General features: G+C 51.2%; 2 protein-coding genes across 5 annotated transcripts; one reads left to right on the plus strand and one right to left on the minus strand.

Moving 5' to 3' along the window:
- The first annotated feature begins 131 nt into the window (after positions 1–131).
- NOP16 (NOP16 nucleolar protein) lies at positions 132–5,103 on the plus strand. Of its 2 annotated transcripts, none has more exons than XM_087429393.1 (5): positions 132–314; positions 405–513; positions 1,659–1,728; positions 3,744–3,850; positions 4,418–4,658. In XM_087429393.1, the coding sequence occupies exons 1-5, from the start codon at positions 208–210 to the stop codon at positions 4,610–4,612; spliced, it is 588 nt and encodes a 195-aa protein (XP_087285519.1). In that variant the 5' UTR covers positions 132–207; the 3' UTR covers positions 4,613–4,658. The 2 variants fall into 2 exon arrangements, with proteins under 2 accessions (XP_087285519.1, XP_004428552.1); XM_004428495.3 differs by lacking the exon at positions 4,418–4,658 and adding an exon at positions 4,667–5,103 and having other exon boundaries at positions 142–314.
- Positions 5,104–8,534: 3,431 nt separating this feature from the next.
- On the minus strand, positions 8,535–16,624 carry ARL10 (ARF like GTPase 10). 3 transcript variants are annotated; one of them, XR_015551899.1, is made up of 5 exons: positions 16,422–16,624; positions 15,631–15,832; positions 12,593–12,768; positions 10,410–10,758; positions 8,535–9,444 (listed from the first exon to the last, which is right to left on the minus strand). XR_015551899.1 is itself a non-coding variant. In XM_004428496.3 (4 exons), exons 1-4 carry the CDS (start codon positions 16,602–16,604, stop codon positions 10,585–10,587), a joined length of 735 nt encoding a protein of 244 aa, XP_004428553.1. In that variant the 5' UTR covers positions 16,605–16,624; the 3' UTR covers positions 8,535–10,584. The 3 variants fall into 3 exon arrangements, 2 of the variants coding, with proteins under 2 accessions (XP_004428553.1, XP_087285518.1); XM_004428496.3 differs by having other exon boundaries at positions 8,535–10,758; XM_087429392.1 differs by lacking the exon at positions 16,422–16,624 and adding an exon at positions 16,060–16,230 and having other exon boundaries at positions 8,535–10,758.
- Positions 16,625–20,978: the final 4,354 nt, after the last annotated feature.

Below are 20,978 nucleotides of genomic sequence, written 5' to 3' on the forward strand. Positions count from 1 at the left end.
CGGGGTAAATGAATCTGCTGAGCATTACACGCAGGCTCAATCGCCCACTGCATTCTGGGAATGGTAGTAATCAGCATGGTATCGCTACCGGGAGAACTACATTTCCCAGAAAGCCTGCGATGCCATGCGCGCGCCCGCCGGAAGGAGTCAGCTGCACGAGGTGCTGAGAGGCGCCGAGTCTGAGCTGTCGGTGCGGTGGTCAGCGCGATGCCCAAGGCTAAGGGGAAGACCCGGAGGCAGAAGTTCGGTTACAATGTTAACCGCAAGCGTCTGAACCGGAATGCTCGACGGAAGGCAGCGCCGCGGATCGAGTGGTGAGGGGGCCGGGTTTCGGGAGGCGGGGGGCCTCGGCCGGGACTGCTGGCGAGATGACGGTTCCGCGATCTCCCTCTCTTTGCCTGTAGCTCCCACATCCGACATGCCTGGGACCACGCCAAATCGGTGCGGCAGAACCTGGCCGAGATGGGGTTGGCCATGGACCCCAACAAGGCGGTGCCCCTCCGTAAGAGAAAGGTACTGACATGGTGCTGTCCCGGCTTTTGCCCCCTGCCCGTGCCGTATTTAGCTGGGTTTCAGAACTGCATCCTGTCCTCTACTTCCCTCACGCCCTTCCTGGGTTTGCGACCTCCTCACAGCCAACTCGCCCAGCCTGCCCTATGGTTGACGATCCCTTTACGACCTCTCATACCCCACCACCAGCACACACTGGGCCTGTGTTGGAGCTTCCGCTTTCCTTCTCCACTCACATTTTCACCCTGAAATTAACCTGTTTGGGTCCGTTGGCATCTCAGTGGAATTTTCCAGGATTTATCTTTTTCTGCCCTTAACTTTCCTTAATAAGGACTCCCCAGAGTTTGGGGTCTTTTCTAACTGTTCCTTACACTTTCCCCTGTCATCCAATCATCCTTGTTCTGAGGCTTCCCTGGGGGTAGTTTCTCCGAATAAGTGTTTTTCTGGATCACCCTTTCAAAAATAGCAGCCTTTTTCCCTCAGTAACTTCTTCCCTGCTTTATTTTAATTCATAGCACTTGTAACTACCTGATGGTATAGTATATATTTATTGGTTTATCTGTTTATTGTCTGTGCCTCTTTCCCCCAACATAATCTCCTTGGAGACAAGGACTTTATGTTTTGTTCACTACTAAATCCCCAGTGGTGATTAGAATGTGACTAGTGCTCTATGGATAGTTAACTAATGAATGGGTTTGCTGATTGAATTTGTCCAATTGCCTTTGGCAAGTTTCTTTTTATCCCTCGTGCCAGAGGAAAATGGCACTACTGTTTCTTGAACAAATGTCAAGCTAGAGCCAAGCACTGGCAGATTGCTTCTCCCCATAGAGAAGAAATCTGACATCTCCCCCTCCCTGTAAGTTATAAAACACTTTTGTTCTGTTATCACACAACAAAGTGAGGCAGGCAAGGGTTATTATGCCCATTTATAGATAAGCACAGACAAATTAATTGCTTGCTTGAGTCTCTTTTGGAAACCATGAAGCCTCCAGGGCATTGGTTCTCCTTGTCATCTATTCCTGCCTGACCTTGTATAGGGATTCTTATGGGTAATGCAGTTGTGTTGGGAAGGGCAGGAGCCTCTTGAATTTTCCCTCATTCAGAATCCTTCCTTTGTCTACTGGTCTCACAGGCTCTGTTCTCTGCAGGTGAAGGCCATGGAGGTGGACGTAGAGGAGAGGCCTAAGGAGCTTGTCCGGAAACCCTATGTGCTAAATGGTGGGTGCTGGCCATGTTCCTCTAGGTCACCATCCTGCACAGTCAGGGCTGGAAAGGGCCCACAGGTGTCCTCATTTTACAGATGGAGAAACTGAGGTTCAGAGGGAAGAAGTGAGCTGTTCCAGGGCTCTCAGAGTTAGGACTGTGTCCCCGGCTGGGACATTTTCAGTTTAGTGACTAAACTCAAGTGTGTGAAGATGATGTGTCAGAGATGTTAAACGGGAGGATGTAGCCAGGTGCCTGAGAGGATAGAAAAGAAACCATTAAGTCTCAGGCACTTGTTTAGCTTCTCGTGAATTTAAGGTAGAACAGAATTTTAGGGATTCCATCATCTCATTTAATCTTCCCGATGACAAATCAATTTCTTGTATATTAAGGCTATAGAGACTGAATATTAAAAGAGAAGAGAATAAATTCTGCAGGGAAGCAGGAGTACTCTGGAATTCTCTACCCATCCTTCCTCTTACCTGTCTGAGATTTTTAACAGTTCTCCTGAAAGTTAAAGGATTTGAATGGCCAGGCATTTGATACAGCATTCCTTGAGTTCTTGTCTTTAGTCTGTCTCAGTGATTCTCACAAGAATTACTGCACAAGACTGCATATATAAAATCATGTGTACTTATTGTAGTCAAAGCTAATTTTTAAAAGTTTTACTTTTCATTATTTATTATTATTATTTTTTTATTTTTTTTTTTTTTTATTTTTCCCCCAAAGCCCCAGTAGATAGTTGTATGTCATAGTTGCACATCCTTCTAGTTTCTGTATGTGGGACGCGGCCTCAGCATGGCCGGAGAAGCCGTGCGCCCGTGCGAGCCCGGGATCCGAACCCGGGCCGCCAGCATCGGAGCGCACGCACTTAACCACTAAGCCACGGGGCCGGCCCCATTTTTCATTATTTAATTTTTAAAATTTTTAATTGTGGTAGAAAACACATTACATAAAATTTACCATCTTAATAATTTTTAAATGTATAGCTCAGTAGTGTTAAGTATATTCACATTGTCATGTAACAGATCTCCAGAACTTTTCATCTTCAAAACTGAAACTCTAGGGGCCGGCCCAGTAGTATACCGGTTAAGTGCATGCACTCCACTTTGGTGGCCTGGGGTTTGTGGGTTCAGATTCCCGGTGCGGACCTCCGCACCGCTTGTCAGGTCATGCTGTGGTGGCGTCCCACATACAAAATAGAGGAAGATGGGCACAGATGTTACCTCAGGGCTAATCTTCCTCAGCAAAAAGGAGGATTGGCAATGGATGTTAGCTCAGAGCCAATCTTCGTCACCAAAAAAAAACTGGAAAACAAAAAAACCCTGAAACTCTGTACCCATTAAACAACTCCCCATTCCCCTTCCCCCAAGCCCTTGGCAACCAAGTCAGAGGTAATTTTGACTGTAAGCAATTTGAGCATATATTTGGATAAGATTTGACTACATCGTTTCCGTGAGCTATTTTTCTCCCTTCATAGGTGAGAAATGGGGAGTATTTGCCAGCTGTTTTGAAAGTGAAGCCATTATTGGCTCCACAGCTAGGCTTTCCCCCTCACATGGAGCGGAAGGGGTGCTTGGGCCCAGGCACAGGCCCTAGTTCCTGCAGCTCTAGTTCTCATTTATTTAGGCCTTTACATTTTAGTTATTGTAACATCTTAAGAAAAGAGGCTCTCAGAGAGTTTTAGAGCTGCAAGGGACCCCTGCCTTGTGGGCAGGCAGTGTATCTTCATCTCTGTGCCAGGCCCTGGCATAAATAGGGATTATTCGTTTGGTGCCTTCCTTTGACTCATCTGAGGGCCAATGAGAGATGACTTGCCTTTCAGGTAGTTGCCACATACTTGTGTCATAGGCAGAGCCTGGGACCTGAGGAAGGTTCTAGCACTGAATTTGGGGGTAGAAAGGCAAAGCCCATCAGTGGCTGGTGTAGCAACTCTTGTGGCTTGGGATTGGGCAAAGGGCTAACTGGGCAGCTCAGATAGTGCAGGGAGCAAAGCCTTATTTCCTGTCTCCTGGCCTCTCTCACCACAGACCTGGAGGCAGAAGCCAGCCTTCCAGAAAAGAAAGGAAATACGCTGTCTCGAGACCTCATTGACTATGTACGCTACATGGTGGAGAACCATGGGGAGGACTATAAGGTGAGTGGTCCAGGCCTGGCAGGCCCATTGGGAAGGCACCCTGGACCATTTGGGGCCTGATTTGCATGCCTAGTGCCTGTGTCCTGAGACTGAGTGGAAACAAAGGGAGGAAAGAAAGATTAGGAAGTGGATCCTATTGACGGAATGCTTATAGCTGGGATAGACTGTGTGGCCTGTGGTTCCTATCCACTCACAGATGTTGTTTTGCTTGCATGGTATTTTGGTATTTTTTTTTTTTTTTGCAAGGAAATCAGCCTTGTGCTAACATCTGCAATCCTCCTCTTTTTTTGCTGAGGAAGACTGCCCTGGGCTAACATCTGTGCCCATCGTCCTCTACTTTATATGGGGCACCGCTGCAGCATGGCTTGATAAGCGGTGCATAAGCGCGCGCCCGGGATCCAAATTGGCGAACCCCAGGCCGCCGCAGCGGAGCGCGCGCACTTAACTGCTTGCGCCACTGGGCTGGCCCCTGCGTGGTATTTTTAAAGAACTTGAACCAGTTGCCATTTTAATTATGGGAAGTTTCAGGTAAAAGTACACATTTTTTGCTTCTCTTAAAAACCGAAGATCTGGCTACCCTGCACCCTGCGCCCAAGTAGAATCAGTTGGCTGTGGATGGCGCATGAGCTGCTCAGCTGGCCCAGCTCCTGCCTGGTCCCTGAGGGCATTTGCACCCATCTCTCCACATACTCCATGGCTTTTGAAGTGAAGAATCTGAACCTCAGGGAAAGGAAGTTGCTTGCCCAACTCAGGCAAAACTAGGATTTGAACCTTTGCCTGTCCAGCCCTCTTCAAGTGGCCCTTCTCCTTTCTTAGGCTATGGCCCGGGATGAGAAGAATTACTATCAAGATACGCCGAAACAGATTCGGAATAAGATCAACGTCTATAAACGATTTTACCCAGCAGAGTGGCAAGCCTTTCTCGATTCTTTGCAGAAGAATAAAATGGAGGTTGAGTGACTGGTTTACGCCTGCCCCAGGCTGAGGCCTCCTCCTGGACCAGAGAAGCTGGAGCCAGGGTTTAAGGCAAGGAGGCATGTGTGGCTACAGATGAGGCTGGCCAAACCCCATGGAGTCAAAAGGTTATACACGCACACACTCTCTCACATTCCCCTCTCTGGGGAAGGAACTGTCCCGCAGAGGCTCCAGTTTATATTCTGGGGGCTCTGGGAAAAGCCAGAACCTGCTATTTCCAGAGTGGATGGTTTGTGTGAATGTAGTTTGTACATAATAAAACAAAGCTATTTTACTTCTCTGATGGTTTTGTATTTGCCCCTCCCAGCTAAACACTGGGGCTGCCCCTGCAAAAGCCAACTAACTCAGCCAGGGCAGGGAGGCCATCCAGCCCTTCATGTGCCACGTTCACATGCCCTGGGCACAGCCTCCCTCCTCTTCTCCCCTATTCTGGTTCCTTTGCCCTCTCCCTTGGTTTCCTGCATAGCAGTTCCATTAACCCTTCTACAGAAGCCTGCCCGGAACCCTGGGTGGCTTGGAAGGGAGGGTATTGACTTGCCAGTGCAAGCCCCACCCCTAGGCTGGAGGCTGGTGGACTGGTTCTCCATGGCCCTAGTCTGAGGCCAGCTGTGGCTTGAGTGCCAGAGGGTAAGGAGCTGGATGGCTTCTTCCTGGTCTGCCTTCAAGTGACCTGCCTTTGCTGCTTGTCTTCAGGTTGCTTGTGTTGGCCATGCCCTGACTGGAGCCCGAGGCCTTGAAACCTGCTGAGACTGTCTGGCAAGTGGACTTCTGATACCACACTGCTGTGTGCCGTGCACTAGGCTACACATTGCCTGGCCATTGTGGGGAGGAGGTGATGACTTTTATGTAGCAGGATCACAGGCAGGGTGTGCAGTGGGCACTGGGCATTTTCTTAAGTTTTGATACTTTATTCTCAGCTATTAATAATACAAAAACCAGGGCCCGCTGGTGGCATAGCGGTTAAGTGCGCGCGCTCTGCTTTAGCGGCCCGAGGATTTGCAGGTTGGGATCCCGGGCGCGCACCGACGCACCGCTTGTCAAGCCACGCTGTGGTGGTGTCCCATATAAAGTACAGCAAGATGGGCATGGATGTTAGCCCAGGGCCAATCTTCCTCAGCAAAAAAGAGGAGGATTGGCGACAGATGTTAGCTCAGGGCTAATCTTCCTCACACACACACACACAAATATAATAATACAAAAACCCTCTTGTTCTTAAGACTTCTAGTAGCACCTAAAATGTCTCTTCTCATGGCTCTTAAAAAGGGCTTAGTGTTTTTACATAGATCATTACACATAAATCCTTGTAAGGTGTGGGGTTTTATCCTCATCTTACAGGTGAGGAAACAGAGGCATGGGAGGTATTAATAGGGGTTGGAAGTCAAGTCTGTCCAACACCTAAGCCTAGGCTTCCACTTGCTGTCCTCACCTTTGGCCCCTGAAGGCAGCCATCCATCCCACACCAAGGCAGGCTGGAAACTGGACAGGCTGGGAGGCTCGCAGAAACCCTCCCGTTGGACACAGCATGCTTAGCCTCCAGCAGGGACTGGCCATTGTAAGCACTGCAAGCACAGCCTTCAGGATCTAGTCGCAGCAGAGCTCCTGAGGGCCTTCCTTATTTGGCCTCGTAGCTTCTCTCCCACAGCATCCCAAATTCAGGCCTTTGCCTAGGCTGGCCGCTTAGTTTAGGTGCATATTTTAGCAAGCCTCCCCTACCACTATCCCCTGCCCCCAGGCTGTTTCAGTGTCCTGTAGTCCCCATGCCCCGGACTTCCTGTAGCAATTCCTATCAGTCATAATGGCCTTTTAATCTGCTTGACATCCCCCACCAGACCCGGCTTGAGCAGGGACCTTGCCTGCGAATCCACAAAACCCAGCCCCTGGCAAGTGCTAGCAGGGGGAACGCTTGTGGAATGGACGACTGCACGGCCCTGTGGCCTCCATTTTGGCCTCTGGCGTGGAGGCCACCAGAAGACATCGTTGCTCCAATTTCCACACCTTAGCTCCGTCCCCATCAGCTAGAACTCCCAAGGAGTGCAAAAAGAGTTTGGATACCTCCCAAAAGGTACTGAGTTAGGCCAAAGCTCACGTTCCTTACCACCCCCGATGTGGGCTGAAGGGCCAGGGGACTGGGACTTGCTGTTTGATAAACTGTCATGAAAGGTATTCTGGGACTACCCTCCATAGCTGCCCCTCACTGGGACTCTAAGCACCCAGCACATACTCCTCGAAATCAGAATTCAAATGACACCACCTCTGAGTTTTTGGCATTTATTGTGTACCTCAAATGGCTGCCAATACTCCATTTTATGCAGTTTGTCCTTGACAATCCTGTGCGTCTGGGTTTGCAGGGCATGGGCTGGGACAGCAATGCCAGTTTACTTCCAGATCTGATGGGAATCCTCCCCTTGTCTCTTAATGGGCCATCTCCTGGAGGCAGCAGACCAGGAAAAGTTGGAGGTTCTTTTCATAGCTACTAGAAAGGACTTGAGGATGTGTGAGCAGACAGCAGACACGAGAGGCAGACTGCTCAGACTATCCCAGGTCTGAGGTCTGGGGCAGCTGTATGAGGATGGACACCACAGGCGAGTTTCAACAGCTGGTTTGAAATGCTGGCAGTTGCTACTAAACTGGCATAAGAACAAAACGTTTTCGAAAGGCAAGTGGAAATGTTTTTTTGGAGAATCTGGTGTTTCATTCAGGCAGACAGGCCAGAGTTGTGAGCTATTCATCAGAACCTCTCTGGAGGACCAGGAGGCTGTGACGGACCAACTTCACCCCATCCCCAGCCCTTACAGCTCGATACCACTGCGTCACTGCCTCCCTCACACCAGGCAGTTCTGGGCACTAAGAGGTGCCAGAGGAGGCTTCTAGGGATGGGCAGCCAGACCAAGGTGGTCCCAGCAGCCTCAAGAGCCCTCTTGCCCAGACCATCCACATGTCCAAGCTCTGGGCCAGGTTGGCCTCTCCTCAAAGGGAGGCAGCAGGTCAGAGAATGAAAAATCAGAAGCCATGGTTACATTTAAATAACTCTTAAGAACAGAAGCCCCCAGTGCCAGGGTGAGTGATCCAGGCACAGGTTCAACAGGCAAGTAGAAGCAGAGGCTTCCCTAAGGAGTGGGCACTGTGGTGGTGCCCACCTGCTCTCTCAGATCCAGAGCCTTCCCTCCACCGTCTTCATTAGAATATGAGAGCTGCCCAGACATTCACTCCCTGTTCCCAAGCTCAGGTAGGTTGGAGCCGTAGAGTCGGGGCAGTGGGGGGAATGCAGAATCACCCCAGGCTAGCTCAGGAATCTCATTTTGAGATGAACAGCTCCAGGTAAGCGCTGGTTCCCAAAGGCAGTTATCTGGGCTCCTGAATCAGAAAGTCACATTCAAGAGGAACTGGGTAAGAGCACCACAAGGCCAGGCTGTCAGCTGTTCTTAAGAAAGGCTGTTCCCCCATTCTACCCAGCCTGGGCCTGGTAGAAACCAGAGAGGAGCACTGTTTGGCACTCTGCCTGGAGGACAGGCCAGCAGCCCCACAGAGGAGTGCAGCTGTCGGCCACAGATGTGAGGCACACCACAGGCCAGTAGAACTTCGATATTCCGTACAAGCGTCAGGGAGCGGTGGCACTCTGGGCCTTCAGCGCTCCTCAGCCGTGTGTGTCTCCTGGTGTCTCACTGGGACCTGTCAGTTCTGAGTGGTCTTTAGAAGTAGCTCAAGTAGATACAGTTAAACTCTTTATTCAAGTTCACCTCCCCCCACTGGGGACATTAAAAACTGTACTACATAATGATACTCATTAGACCAAAGGCAGATCTTAATGAGAAGAAAAGGGTCCCCCTCACCAGTGTTGGTTCCAAAGGTAACTTTCCAGCACTGGAAAACAAGGTGAAGTCCACAGAACACAGAGGACAGTTTCTCAACCTTCCAATAGCAAAATAAAGACTTGTCAGCAAAGTTTCAAAGTCTACTCTAAAACCCAAATCATTCCTTACATATTTAAAATAAAAGCAGACAAATCACTTAATGCAGAAAGTTAGCATTTCAAAGAAAGTGAATCTATTCTGATTCACCCACAGCCCAAGAGCCCAGCAGGCTACTCTTCCAATTATCCTGCTCACTTCTGGACTCCGGGAGCGTCCTCCCCCACTCTCCCTCGCTCTGTCTCTTCTCGCACCGGCCAGAGCATGGAACTGAAGCACACTGAGTAAATGTCAAATGAACTGAAGGCACATAATCTCTGTTCTCAATGAAAAAGCAAACTGAGTTGGGTATCTCCTCTAAAAAAAGTCCCTTTGTAGCTGTTGATTATTCAGTGGCCCCTGAGAGACAAAAGCCTCCTTCTTTTGCCTGCACTAAAGAGAAGTGTCAGTACAGAGACAGTCCTTAAACTGGCTGGTCACTGGACACAGGAGAATCATGGAATGTGCACTGGAGAGAACAGCAGCGATTCTGTCCCGCTTTGCTTCACTGGGGCATCAATGGGGCTAGCAAGGCTGAGTGATGTACCCAAGGCCACCCTGTTGGCTGCTCTGCTAATTCCCATTTCTTTGTACCTGGATTTACATGATTGAAATTTCCTCTTCCAGTCATTTATTATCAACATACTGGGCCAAGGGGTGGAGTTTAAGTTCCTGTGGATCAATGGGAAGATTAGGACATCAATTACAGCCACAAAGGGTGGGGGAAGCTAGAGCTTTGTCTCTACTAACACGTGTAGGTCATCGCATTTCATTCATGATCCCAGCTGTTTTCCTCAAAGATCCAAATTTTCTATGACAATCATCTAGGGTTTTGATAACAGCACCTAGAAACAGAGCCTAAAACTCTGGCCTGTTCCTTTTATAAATAAATAAATAATTAAAATGCAGTTCTGAGGCCAAAGCCCAGCTTGGGCTGAAGTCTTCTTCCCAGTGACATGGGCTCCTTCTTTCCCCAGACTTATGTAAACAGGGACGTTGGCACAGTTACTGCAAGAACAGCAGCTTCTGTCTCCAGATTAGGGGGAAAAAAGCCCTCAGTTTTTCCGATTAGGGGGTGAATACCACTTATTCTGTAGTCAAGAGAGGCTGGCAGGCAAGGCCTTGGCTTGGGGGAAGTAGGGACATTTCAGACAGCTCCTTGCTAGGATCTCCTGATTCGTGCTAGCACTTCTTATCTTCACGGCTGGGAAATGCATCTCCAAATTAGAAAAAACCACAGAAATCACCTCCCTTTAAAAATCATCTCCCGGGGCCAGAGAGGCAGAGATTGCACAAGGCCATGAGCCAGTTGGGCAGAGGTGGGGCTGGAGGACAATGCGGGACTGGCAGCCAGGGCTCACTGTCCAGAACCTGCCTGCGTGAGAGGGGTGTGAATTCACCAGGAAGGGTCCGTCTAGACTGGGACTACTTCTCACACCTACACGGGTCCTCATCCACCAGGACCTGCAGGGAGTGGAGAACTGAGCCTCCTGAGCATCTCACTGCACAGGTCAGAGAAGGAGGGTGCCTTCACTGGTGAAAGCTGGATCCACTTCCCACCCTGAATGAGCCAGACACTACCTTCTCCCACCCTCTGGCTCACCCACCTCCCTGCTTCAGCCTCACGGCCACCTCACCAGGAAGGCTTCTGTGTGGTTCTTGGCCTTGCCCAGGCCCTGCTGTTGAGAGGGCAAGGAGGGGAGAGGGGAAGTGCTGCCACGTGGCTCCTGCCCAGGCCCAGGCGGGCAATGAGGCAGCAGGAGCAGCAGAACTGGGGTTCCAGGACTGGGCAGTGAGCAGGTGGGCACCAGCCTAGGAGAGAAGCTCCAAGAGCAGTCTCCAGATGTGCACGGTGCCAGGGTCTTCAAAGCCGGGTCCTGCAGGGGCAATGCTGGCTGCCAAGAGGAAAACCTCCCGCTGGCTATCGACAGCCTGCAGGCCCAGCTCCCGCTGCAGCTCCACCGTGCTCACGGCCTCACTCAGGTCCTGGGGTGAAACAGAGGAGCCAGTCAGAACAGAGCCGACAGTGCTTCCCAACGCCCACCCTGTCATCCATGAAATAAACTGTACTTTAGCTACCCTGGGGTACACTGGGGTCTAAGTTCCCAGAAGCGGCCTCTGGGCCTGTTAGTCTAAACTCTTCCTCATCTCTGACTTTCCTTTGTACCACCCTCTTTCACCCCATCATCAGCCGCTGAGGAAGAAACAGCACTCCTCTAAGTCAGGCCTGGTGGCACTAAATAAGGCACTTAGTCTTATTTAATTCTCATAGTCGACCCTGAACTGAGGAGGAAGTTGGCTCGGGGAGGTAAAGTCATTTAGCCAAGGAAACAGTGATAAGTGGCAGAGCCAGGTTTCAAACCCAGGTTGGTTTGAAGACCTAGCTTATAAGTGACCCTTATAGGAATCGTAGCTCAGTTTCCTAAACTCAATAGAGGAGAGATCTTACAGTAGGGTCACTTCCCAGATACGGGCCTGACATCCCCCAGACTGCTAGACACTGGACGAGAGTAAAAGAGGGCACTACAGAGCATGGCTGGTAAGAGTACATTCTAATGTCAACTCTGACCCAAGATTAAAGTGATTCTTCTTGGAGCAATTCATAGAAAGCTGGGGCCTTAGGTGTTGTCTCCAGTAGGATTGAAATTGCTATAAATTATGGTTTATAAACAGGATGATATAATTCATTGTCCAAACCAGGGTACTTCTGAGACTCAAAGTGGGCACTATTAATAATTATACCAGAACAACAGGCATCAATGGGGACTGTCTCCAGCAGACCAGGACATATGGTCACCCATTTATAAATGATTGTCAAGTATTTCCTGATAGGCAGAGGGAATCTGAGGTCAAAGACGTACAGCATCTCTCCAAGCAAGGCTGGAAACATGTCCCATGGCTCTCAGGGACATGGGCACATGTCACAGGAAATATGACAGGACTCTGTACTGTGGCAGAGTTTCACCTGGTGTTGAGAATGGCACCTTAGGTCTGTGATGCCGAGGGCTGCTGGGCCCAAGGCAGCTCTCTGGCACCCAGAAGAGGTACAGGTATAGGTATAGGTATAGTGTATATAGGTATATAGGTATAGTGCAGTCGTTAAGAGTAGGAACTTCGAGGAAGATCTGAGTTCAAGTCCTGGCTTTGCCACATACCAGCTGAAACTTTGGGCATTTAGGAATAACAGTGAGGCCTATCATGTGGTTTCTGTAGGACTGAAGTGAGGTCATGATTATGAGGTGCTTGGCACTGTGCCTGGCACACTGTAAGCACACAAATTTAATTATTATTATTATTTAATCTGTTCAACTTCTCATCACTTCCCAGCTTTAGCTCTCTGATCTAGAGCCAGAAGTCACAAAGACATAGCAGAGTGCAAAAGGCATGGGTTTTGGAGTTAGACATCCCAATTCCACTATTCTCCAAGTGGTCAACCTTGGGGAGATTACAGAATCTCTCTGAGCTTCAGATTCCCCAGCTGTAAAATGTGAATAGTACCCCATACCTTGGAGGATCAATAGAAGCATAATATAAAATGTCATTCAAAACCACACCTGGCATATAATGGATACTTAATAATTATTTTTCTCATTTCTCCAGGATGACAGATGACAGGGAGGCAAAGAGGAAGAGAGACAGAGAATGAGGATTAGGGATGAGGGAAGAGGGAGGAGCACAGGTAGAAGAGGTGGGGGATAGTACCTGAGCCAAGTGCTCCTGGTCATGGGCCTGGGCTTGAATCCCTCTCCAGGGCTCCCTGCCCTGGAGCCATCTGTGGATCAAGCCCCATGGGCCTAAGCCAGCCTCCCGCGGCCCTCACCTGCTTGTTGGCCACCACAATGACAGGCAGGTCAGGGTCCTTGTCTAGCAGCTTGTGCAGCTCCTGCCGGGCCCAGGGCAGCCGGAGCCGGTCAGCAGAGTCCACCACGAACACCAGCACGTCCACTTCATTCACAAACTCCTTCCAGTAGAAGCGCAGGTTCTGGCTGCCACCGACTGAGGAGAGGCCAGGGGCCAGCTCAGAGCCTCCTCAGGCGCTGGCTCTCTACACATAGCCCCAACCCCACCCCACTTCCAGCATGCCAAGGCTCCACCAACCAGGGGCAAGGGAAAGACCACAGGTTCCAGAGTCAATCAGACCTGGGTTTAGCTCTAGCTCTGACATTGGCTCTCCCTGGGCAAGTCGCTACTTTTGAGCATCAGTCTCCTTCTCACTGAACTTACCTAACAGGTTGCAGCAAAAGCCAAAGGTACCATATGCAACGCACCTTTCATAGGACTGGTGTGAGGCAGGTGCTCAATAAACAGAACTCTCCAGTTCTTTCTCCTGGGTTGCCTTGCCTCCTGCCAACTCCTAGCTTCCTCCTGGGTCAGTGGGGCTGTGGTCAGAAGCCAAGACTCCCTGCCCTGCCTGTGCACAGCCATTCTTTGTTCAGTTTCTCTTGTTCCGTCTGGTCACCCCATTTTCTTCCCTTGGAAATGCCATACTCAATCCTACCACCACATGGCTGCCCACACAGGACCCCCAACCTATTGCCTTCCTGTTCCTCTGCACAGTCCCCCTTGGTCACCCTGCATCCTAGTGTTTCTGGTGATACTTTGACACTTGTAGACTCTAAGCTCTTTGAGAGTTAGAGCCGTTTACCTCTGGATCCCCCTAAAGCCCTCAGCACAATGCCTGGCACACAGCAGACACTCAACAATTATTTACTGAGTGCTTACGAGGTGCCAAGCGCTGACCTGGGTGCTGGGGATACAGAGGTGAGCAAGGCAGGCAAGGACCCTGCTCTCAAGGAGCTCTCTCTGTAACCAAGACGGACACAGCAATAACACGTAGACACATTTCAGAAAGGAAGGAAACAAAACAGAAAAAGAGAAAGTGGCTGGGGTGGGGGGTGGCTTTAGATCTGGAAGGTCTCCCCAAGGAGGTGGCATATGAACTGAGTCTGGGATGATGAGAAGGGGAAGTGGCAGAGAAAAGCATTACAGAGTGAAGAGCAAGCTCGATGTGTCTGAGAAACAGACAGTGGCCAGGGTGGCTGAGGCAATGCCAGAGAGGGAGAGGAGGAAGCCATGACCGGCAAGGCCAGCCAGGACTGGACCACACAGGGCCTGTATGGCCACAGAGAGGCTGTGGGGAGCCCTTTAAGGGTTTTGAGCAGGAGTGACACGATCTCATGTGGGTTTCTGAAAGATACCGTTGGCTGACATTGGGAACAGAAGTGGAAGTAGGAAGACCAGGGAGGAGGCTGTTGTAGTACTGAGAGCTAACGGTGGCTTGGACCAAGCAGGCAGTGGTGGAGGCGGGGAGAAGTGGACAGACGCAGAACCTGCTGGAGGATAGAACTGACAGAACTAGCTAATAAAATGGACTAGGAGATGGGGGGAAGGGAAGAGTCATCAAAGATCCACAAAGGGCCCATTCTCAGCTGGGCCCCAGGCCATGCATTGTAGGAGACCACAGCCAAGGGAGTGTTGTGGGAGGGGAAAGCCCCTGAACTTGAACGGGAGATGTGAGTTTGAATCCTGGCTCAGCGACCCTATGAGCCTGGATTGTTACTGGTCTTGAGTAACACAGAAATACCAAACCCCTTCTCCCAGGGTTGGGGGAGGGGGGTGTTGTCTGTCAGACAGAGTGGGCCTCAAGTGCAGAACCCCTACTTGACCTTACTGTGTTCCTGGCACAAGAGAGAGACAGGGAAAGCTTGTTGCAAGGACAGAATCCCAGGTGAATATCAATGTTTGCTACAGTCAGAGAGGAACAATGTAGCCAGGACAGGCTAGCAGGCAAGTGCCTAAGACCAGAAGAACTGGGCCCATTCAGGCCAATAGCCAGGCCCTGAGTCTGATCCCACCACCTAGCACTTAGTTAAATGCACCCAGTCTTTATGGTTTGAGTCCTCTGGCTGGCAGGAAGCCCAGCTGCCTCTTCCCACCGAATCTGTGGCTGAACACAGGTGGCTAAGCACTGCTGCCCCCTCAATACCCTCTGCTATCCTCTCCCAGGATCTGAGGAAGCCTAACACTGAGGGCAGGGGGCTGCTTAGACCCCCTCTGATCACTCACTCAGCAAGCTCTCCCAGGGACCTGCTAGGGATGGGGCACTAGCTGGATCAGATCTGTCTGTGCCCCAGACACCTAGTTAGGGACACAGGCTGGTATGTGGCAAATACTGCAGCAGAAGGGGAGCCCAGAGGAGCCCTTAACCTCGCCTGGGGGCCACAGAAGTATTCACAGGGAGATCATGTTTGATCTAAATCTTATGAGTAGCAGTTTATCACGGGAAGAAGGGCTTTCCAGACTGAGGGAACAGTGCATGCAAAGGGCAGGGGATAAGAAAGAAAACAGCAAGCACGCTTCAGAAACAAGCAGGGGGGCACGGTGCTTAACACTGAGAGCCTAGAGCCAGGCAGTCTGCATTAGCAGACTGGCAAGCTGGGGGAGCTTGGATAAATTATTTAACTTGCTGGGCCTCAGTTTCTTCGTGTATATAATGAAGGTAGTAACTATATCCAACCACTATTTATGGAGTCGTTGGGAGGATTTCATTAAGTAATGACTGTCAAATGCTTGGCACACAAGAAATTTGAGCTGTTAGTATCTAGTGTTAGGCATGTGGGCTTTGGTTGGGGTGAGACAGGTGGCAACCAAGCGGAAGCCGCCTGATCACGAAGGGCCCTCCGAGTCAGAAGACAGAGCTGGGCTGCATCCTGTGCCCCAGGGAGGCCTGAGAAGATTTCCTACAGGGACGTGTCCCGCTTAGAAATGCATTTTGGAGCCATCCCCAGGCAAAGAGCCCCGGCTTGGGTCCAACTGAGATGATGGGGAGATGGGGTCTGTGTGTGGGGGTCTGCTCACTCTCTAGCAGGTCCACCTCGAAGTCCTTGGTGGGCAGCCGCACGGAGTTGAAGCCCCAGGTGGGGACGTGGCCTTCCAGCGGTGGCTTCCCCGACAGCACACGCAGGAACGTGCTCTTCCCGGAGCCATCCAGCCCCAGCACCAGCACTTCGCGTTGCTCCAACTCCTCCAGCGCCGGCTCCTCGTTCTCCTCGTCCTCAGGCTGCGAGACATAGGTCAGGCTGTGGCCGGCACGTCCCGCCCGACTCTTCCCGACGGAAGACCGAAGGCATCGAAGCGCCCATCCCCACCCTCCACTGTCAAGGGGCAGACAGGCACGGGCTGGTGCAGCGGGACGAGCGCTGCCTCGGAGCCCTTAATCCCAAAGCCCGTTCTCTGGCTTTCCCTGAGTGACCTCGGGCAAAACCCTTCCCCTCGCGGAGCCTCCACCTCCTCAGACTGACAATCCCCACGTCCCAGGGTCACAGCACGCGCAGCCAGGCCACCAGTCCTCAAGAGGGGCGGAGGGCCTCTCCCGGCATGCCCCGGGCCGCTCGCACTGCGCAGGCGCCGGGCGGGAGGGCTGGACCGGCGCGGGGCCGGCATCGCTCCGGGGCTCCGGCGTCCGTCAGGAAGTCCGCCTCCCGCGGCGGTGCCCCCCGGCCCCCCAAACGCCCACCCAGTCCTCGTTTTCGGGACCCACAACTGCCCGGCTGCCCGCGCGGGGCATGCGGGCTGCGGCGCCAAGCCCCAGACCCAGGCGCTCCCGGCGCGGGCAGAGCCGTGGTCACACCCCCCGGCCCGGCACTCACGTCCCACTCGTCCCACTCGGGGAGGCGGGCAGCCTCCGCGCCCCACCAGGCTTCGCCCCGGTCCCAGCGCCGCTCGCGTCCACCGCCGAAGTAGACCTTCCAGAGGATGAAGAGCACCGAGCCCAGCACGGCCGCGGCGCCGCCCAGCGCCAGCACCAAGGGGCTCAGCGGCCGAGGCGCCATGGGGCCGGGCGCGGGGCGCGGCTGCGAGCTGCACAAGCCGAGCCAGGAGGCCGGCCGAAGATGGCCCCGCTGCTAGTGCCGCTGCCGCGCCCACCCGCTCAGCTCCGGCCCACACTACAAGCCCCACAATGCACCGCCGCTGTCGCGACAGGCCGCCCGCGCCCTGGCGACGGGAGAGGGGGCTCCCGCCGGAGCGCAGGGACCTCCCGCCCCCCTGGAAGGTGCGATGTGCGGCGGGAGGCTGTCTGGGCAGGACGGGAGACCGTGATGTTGGCATCTGCCGAGCGCTTGCTGTGTGCCAAGGGGTTAGCTCACGGCTCTTCTCGGTTACCCCTTAAAACAGTGCCCCGTAGAAGGGGAAACGGAGGCCGCGATCGCACCGTAGTGCATTGGTGCAGCCTGCATTCGTAATCAAGCGATCTCTTTCCTGGGCATCCCTCAAGACTTCGGGGAGGAAATTGAGGCAAGACACCCCGGATCACACAGCTGTGGGGTGGCGGATTATGGGGTGGCAGAAGCGGGACTGAAATCCAGGTCCCTGACTCAGGACTCTCTACCCTCCGTTGGCTGTTTCCTGGACCCCAGGGGTTCTGCTCTCTTGGGGTCCTGGGGTCCTGATGAAGCAGGCGGGGCCAGGAGTCAGAGTGTTTAGACCTGACTACCTTGTCTTCCGTGACCCCCAGTGACTGCCAAGGTTTCCAGGTGTAGCACAAGGAGGAGCAGGAGAAATGGCCTGAGGTACTTGAGAGGAGGAGCTGTGAGGGGCTGTGGGGTGAATGGGTGTGTTTTATTGTAAGCCACCCAAGCCATCTTGTAGACCAGGGGGTACTCAGTGGGCTCTTTTCTACTTACCCACAGTTATGCTCAGATCCCTCCCGTTCCAGAAAACTGGCCTCCTGCTCTGGTTACCACCTTTCTCTCCTTTGCATTTCTGCTCCACTTCTAGATAATGTGTATTTCCTATTCCTCCTCCACCCACCTAGCGAAATTGCTCTCACCTGGGTCTCTAACAAACCCCTTGTTGGTAAATCCCTTTGTAAACATCTTAGTTCTTATCTTGCTTGACCTCTTGGTACCACTGAACACTGTTAAATGTTGGAGTCTTAGTAGGTGTTGTAGTCGTCTTGGGCTGCCATAACAAAATACTACAGACTGGGTGAAAAACAACAGGAATTTGGGGCCGGCCCTGTGGCACAGTGGTTAAGTTTGCACGTTCTGCTTCAGCAGCCTGGGGTTTGCGGGTTCAGATCCTGGGCACGGACCATCAAGCCATGCTGAGTGTCCCATGTAGACGAGCAACAACTCTACAGCTATGATATACGACTATGTACTGGGGCTTTGGGGAGAAAAAAGAGGAAGATTGGCAACAGATGTTAGCGCAGGGCCAATCTTCCTCAAAAAAACAAACAAACAAAACCCAGGAATTTATTTCTCACAGTTCTGGAGTCTAGAAAGCCCAAGATCCAGGTGTGGGCTGATTCAGTTCCCTGATAATAGCCCTCTTCCTGGCCTGCAGAGGGCCACCTTCTTGCTGTGTCCTCACATGGGAGGGAGGGAGTGAGAGGAGGAGGGGGAGAGAGATCTGGTCTCTCTTCCTTATCTTACAAGGACACTAATCCCATAATGGGGCCCCACCCTCATGACCTCATCTAAACTTAATCACCTCCCAAAGGCCCCACCTCCAATACTATCACATTGGAGTTAGGGCTTCAATATATGAATTTTGGGAGGATACAACCATTCAGTCCATAACAGCAGGTTAATAAATAACTCTTCCTTTCCCCAAGTTTAGAACTAATGGGGAAGTAAGGCAAAGGAGACAGCCAAATGGAGAAAAAAAAAATGTCATCTTTCTTGTCAATAGATGCTGGATTAGAGAAAGTGGCTTAGATGTGAGGCCAAAATAGACTTGCTAATACTTTCCCCTGAAACAGACAGACTATCCATTGGGTCAGTGACACAACAAATCAAGCCAGGACAGGAGTAGGATTAAGAATATTCACAGCCAGTATGGCACAGGCACCAGTCAGAAAGGGGTTGGTACTGAAATCAGAACAGAAACTGTCTAGCATCTGCTGACCTTACAGGGCCAGGGCCCTCCTAGGAGGCAGGGAGCATCCCGACCCACCCTCTCTGCACATGGGCAGTGCCAGGAGGAGAGTCCAGAGCATGCCTACTGCCTTCTCCCAAACTGCCCATTCAAACAAATCACTCCTCTGGGGAGAGGTGAGTGAGGGGTGGGGAGAGAGCCTCAGCGTATGACTCCAGTCTTGTGTTTCACACTGTGGTTCAAGACCATTAGTGAATTGTGAAATCAATTTATTGGGTAGCAACTATATGTGTGTGTGTGTGTATATATATATATATATATATATATTTGTGTGTGTGTGTGTGTGTGTGTGTGTGTGGAAGACCAGCCCTGAGCTAACATCCGATGCCAATCCTCCTCTTTTTGCTGAAGAAGATTGGCCCTGGGCTAACATCCATGCCCATTTTCCTCTACTTTATATGGGATGCTGCCACAGCATGGCCTGACAAGCCGTGCGTCGGTGCGCGCTTGGGATCGGAACCTGCAAACCCTGGGCCGCGGAAGCGGAGTGTGCACACTTAACTGCTGTGCCACCAGGCTGGCCCCCACAACTATATATTTTTAACTATAAAATGAAACAGGGGGACTGGCCTGGTGATGTAGTGGTTAAGTTTGTGCACTCCACTTCGGTGGCCCCGGGTTCCCGGGTTCGGATCCCGGGCACGGACCTACACACTGCTTGTTAAGCCATGCTGTGGCAGCATCCCACATACAAAATGGAGGAGGATTGGCACAGATGTTAGCTCAGGGACAATCTTCCTCACCAAAAAAGAAAGAAAGAAAGAAAAGAATAGAGTGAAAAAAACATTTCATGAAACTTTTGTTTTAAACGTGTGTGCATTGTGTATGTGTGTGTATTGGGGCACCATGTAAAAAATATTTCTTACTGTAGCATGTGGTACTAAAAAATAGTTTGAAAGTCCCTGTAAATACCTCCAAGAGGAAAATGGAATGGGGGAAGGTGTGCAGGTCCCTCCTCCCCCCTACGCACACTGGCCAGTCCTTCTCAAAACTTGTTTCTACTACGCTGGGAAGCTCCTAGATGCCTTTCAAAACCTGGCCAGGGCACCAGAACACTTCTTGAGGGATCACCTCACTGGTGAGCCAGGAGCACAAGGCTCCCAAAGAGAAAAGTTAGCACCAGTGCATTTATCCAGAAATTTGCAGTCAGAAAAAAATTTTTTTAAGGGATTTAACTTTGGCATTCACATATTTTATGTCATTTCAAAAGAGAGCACCTTAATCCCTTGAGAGCTGAAGGCTCCTCAAGGTGTCATTTGGCCTTGCCTTATCTTTCCTGCCTCCTGAGACAGTGGGTGACCATCCTCTTGTGTCTCTCAGCTGGAGTCCAGTCACCCTGTGTGGTCATAGTCTCTGCCTGCGGCTGTCTCTCTGTCCCTGCCCCCCCACTTGAGGGTGGTGACTGAGACTTGTCATCTTGGAGTCCAATGTGCTTAGTATAAGACTGAGGGGCCCAGAGTTCATGCTTAGCAAATGTTTGCTCAGTTGAATCAATTGTGCTTGCTCCTCCCTTGGCTTCTATGACACATTCTTTTCTTGATCTTCTCCCTCCTTTATGACCAATCCTTTCCAGTCTCCTTTTGCCTGCCATTGGCTGCTATTACCTGAAACTAACTGGATGCAGTTGGCAAGGGAACTTTGGAAATGGAATTGACAAGAGTTAGCCTGCTGTGATACAGAGCAGAGCAGGTGAGGGCGAGGGATGGAGTCAGGAGTAAACAGGCAAATGACCAGCACAGTCCACCCCTTTGCATCCATTTTTACTCTTATATCCATTTTTAACTTTGTGCTTCCACTTAACACTTGCAATATCCATCATAAAATCAAAGTCACTCTTTACCTTCTCCTGAACAAAAGGGGAGATGAAGTCCTATCAATCAATGTATCCATCTCTGGGTGATGTTAATTCCTCTTCAGTCGTAACTCCACCTGGATCTTCCACAACTAAAGATTAAGTTATAACAAGAAGCACTGCTGACTTTCCTTTTACAGTCCAACTTCTATATTGCTTCAGAGCAGTCTTTCTAAAAGAAAAGCTGACAATGTCATTTTCAGCTTAAAATTCCCCAGTGGCTCCCTGTCTCTACCAGGATAAGTACTACATGTGGTGGACTGCTATGCAAACATTTGTCTAACTGTCTTCATCTCCTGAGAACTGTTCCCCTAATGACTGAATTAATTGAAGACCTGCCATGGTTTTGTATGACACTTGGCGCAAGTAATTAGTCCAAGGGTAATGAGTTGGGTCAGGCTGGACCAAGAAG

The sequence above is a fragment of the Ceratotherium simum genome, chromosome 4 (genome assembly GCF_057802395.1).
Source record: "Ceratotherium simum simum isolate JZ-2026a chromosome 4, ASM5780239v1, whole genome shotgun sequence".
NCBI classification, from domain to species: Eukaryota; Metazoa; Chordata; class Mammalia; order Perissodactyla; family Rhinocerotidae; genus Ceratotherium; species Ceratotherium simum.

Coding starts and splice junctions, on each gene's coding strand:
- NOP16 (XM_087429393.1), top strand. CDS start 208: ATGCCCAAGGCTAAGGGGAAGACCCGGAGGCAGAAGTTCGGTTACAAT. Junction 315..404: donor GCAGCGCCGCGGATCGAGTG/GTGAGGGGGCCG, acceptor CTTTGCCTGTAG/CTCCCACATCCGACATGCCT. Junction 3,851..4,417: donor ACCATGGGGAGGACTATAAG/GTGAGTGGTCCA, acceptor TAAAAACCGAAG/ATCTGGCTACCCTGCACCCT.
- ARL10 (XM_004428496.3), bottom strand. CDS start 16,604: ATGGCGCCTCGGCCGCTGAGCCCCTTGGTGCTGGCGCTGGGCGGCGCC. Junction 15,833..16,421: donor CCGAGTGGGACGAGTGGGAC/GTGAGTGCCGGG, acceptor TATGTCTCGCAG/CCTGAGGACGAGGAGAACGA. Junction 10,759..12,592: donor TTGTGGTGGCCAACAAGCAG/GTGAGGGCCGCG, acceptor GTTTCACCCCAG/GACCTGAGTGAGGCCGTGAG.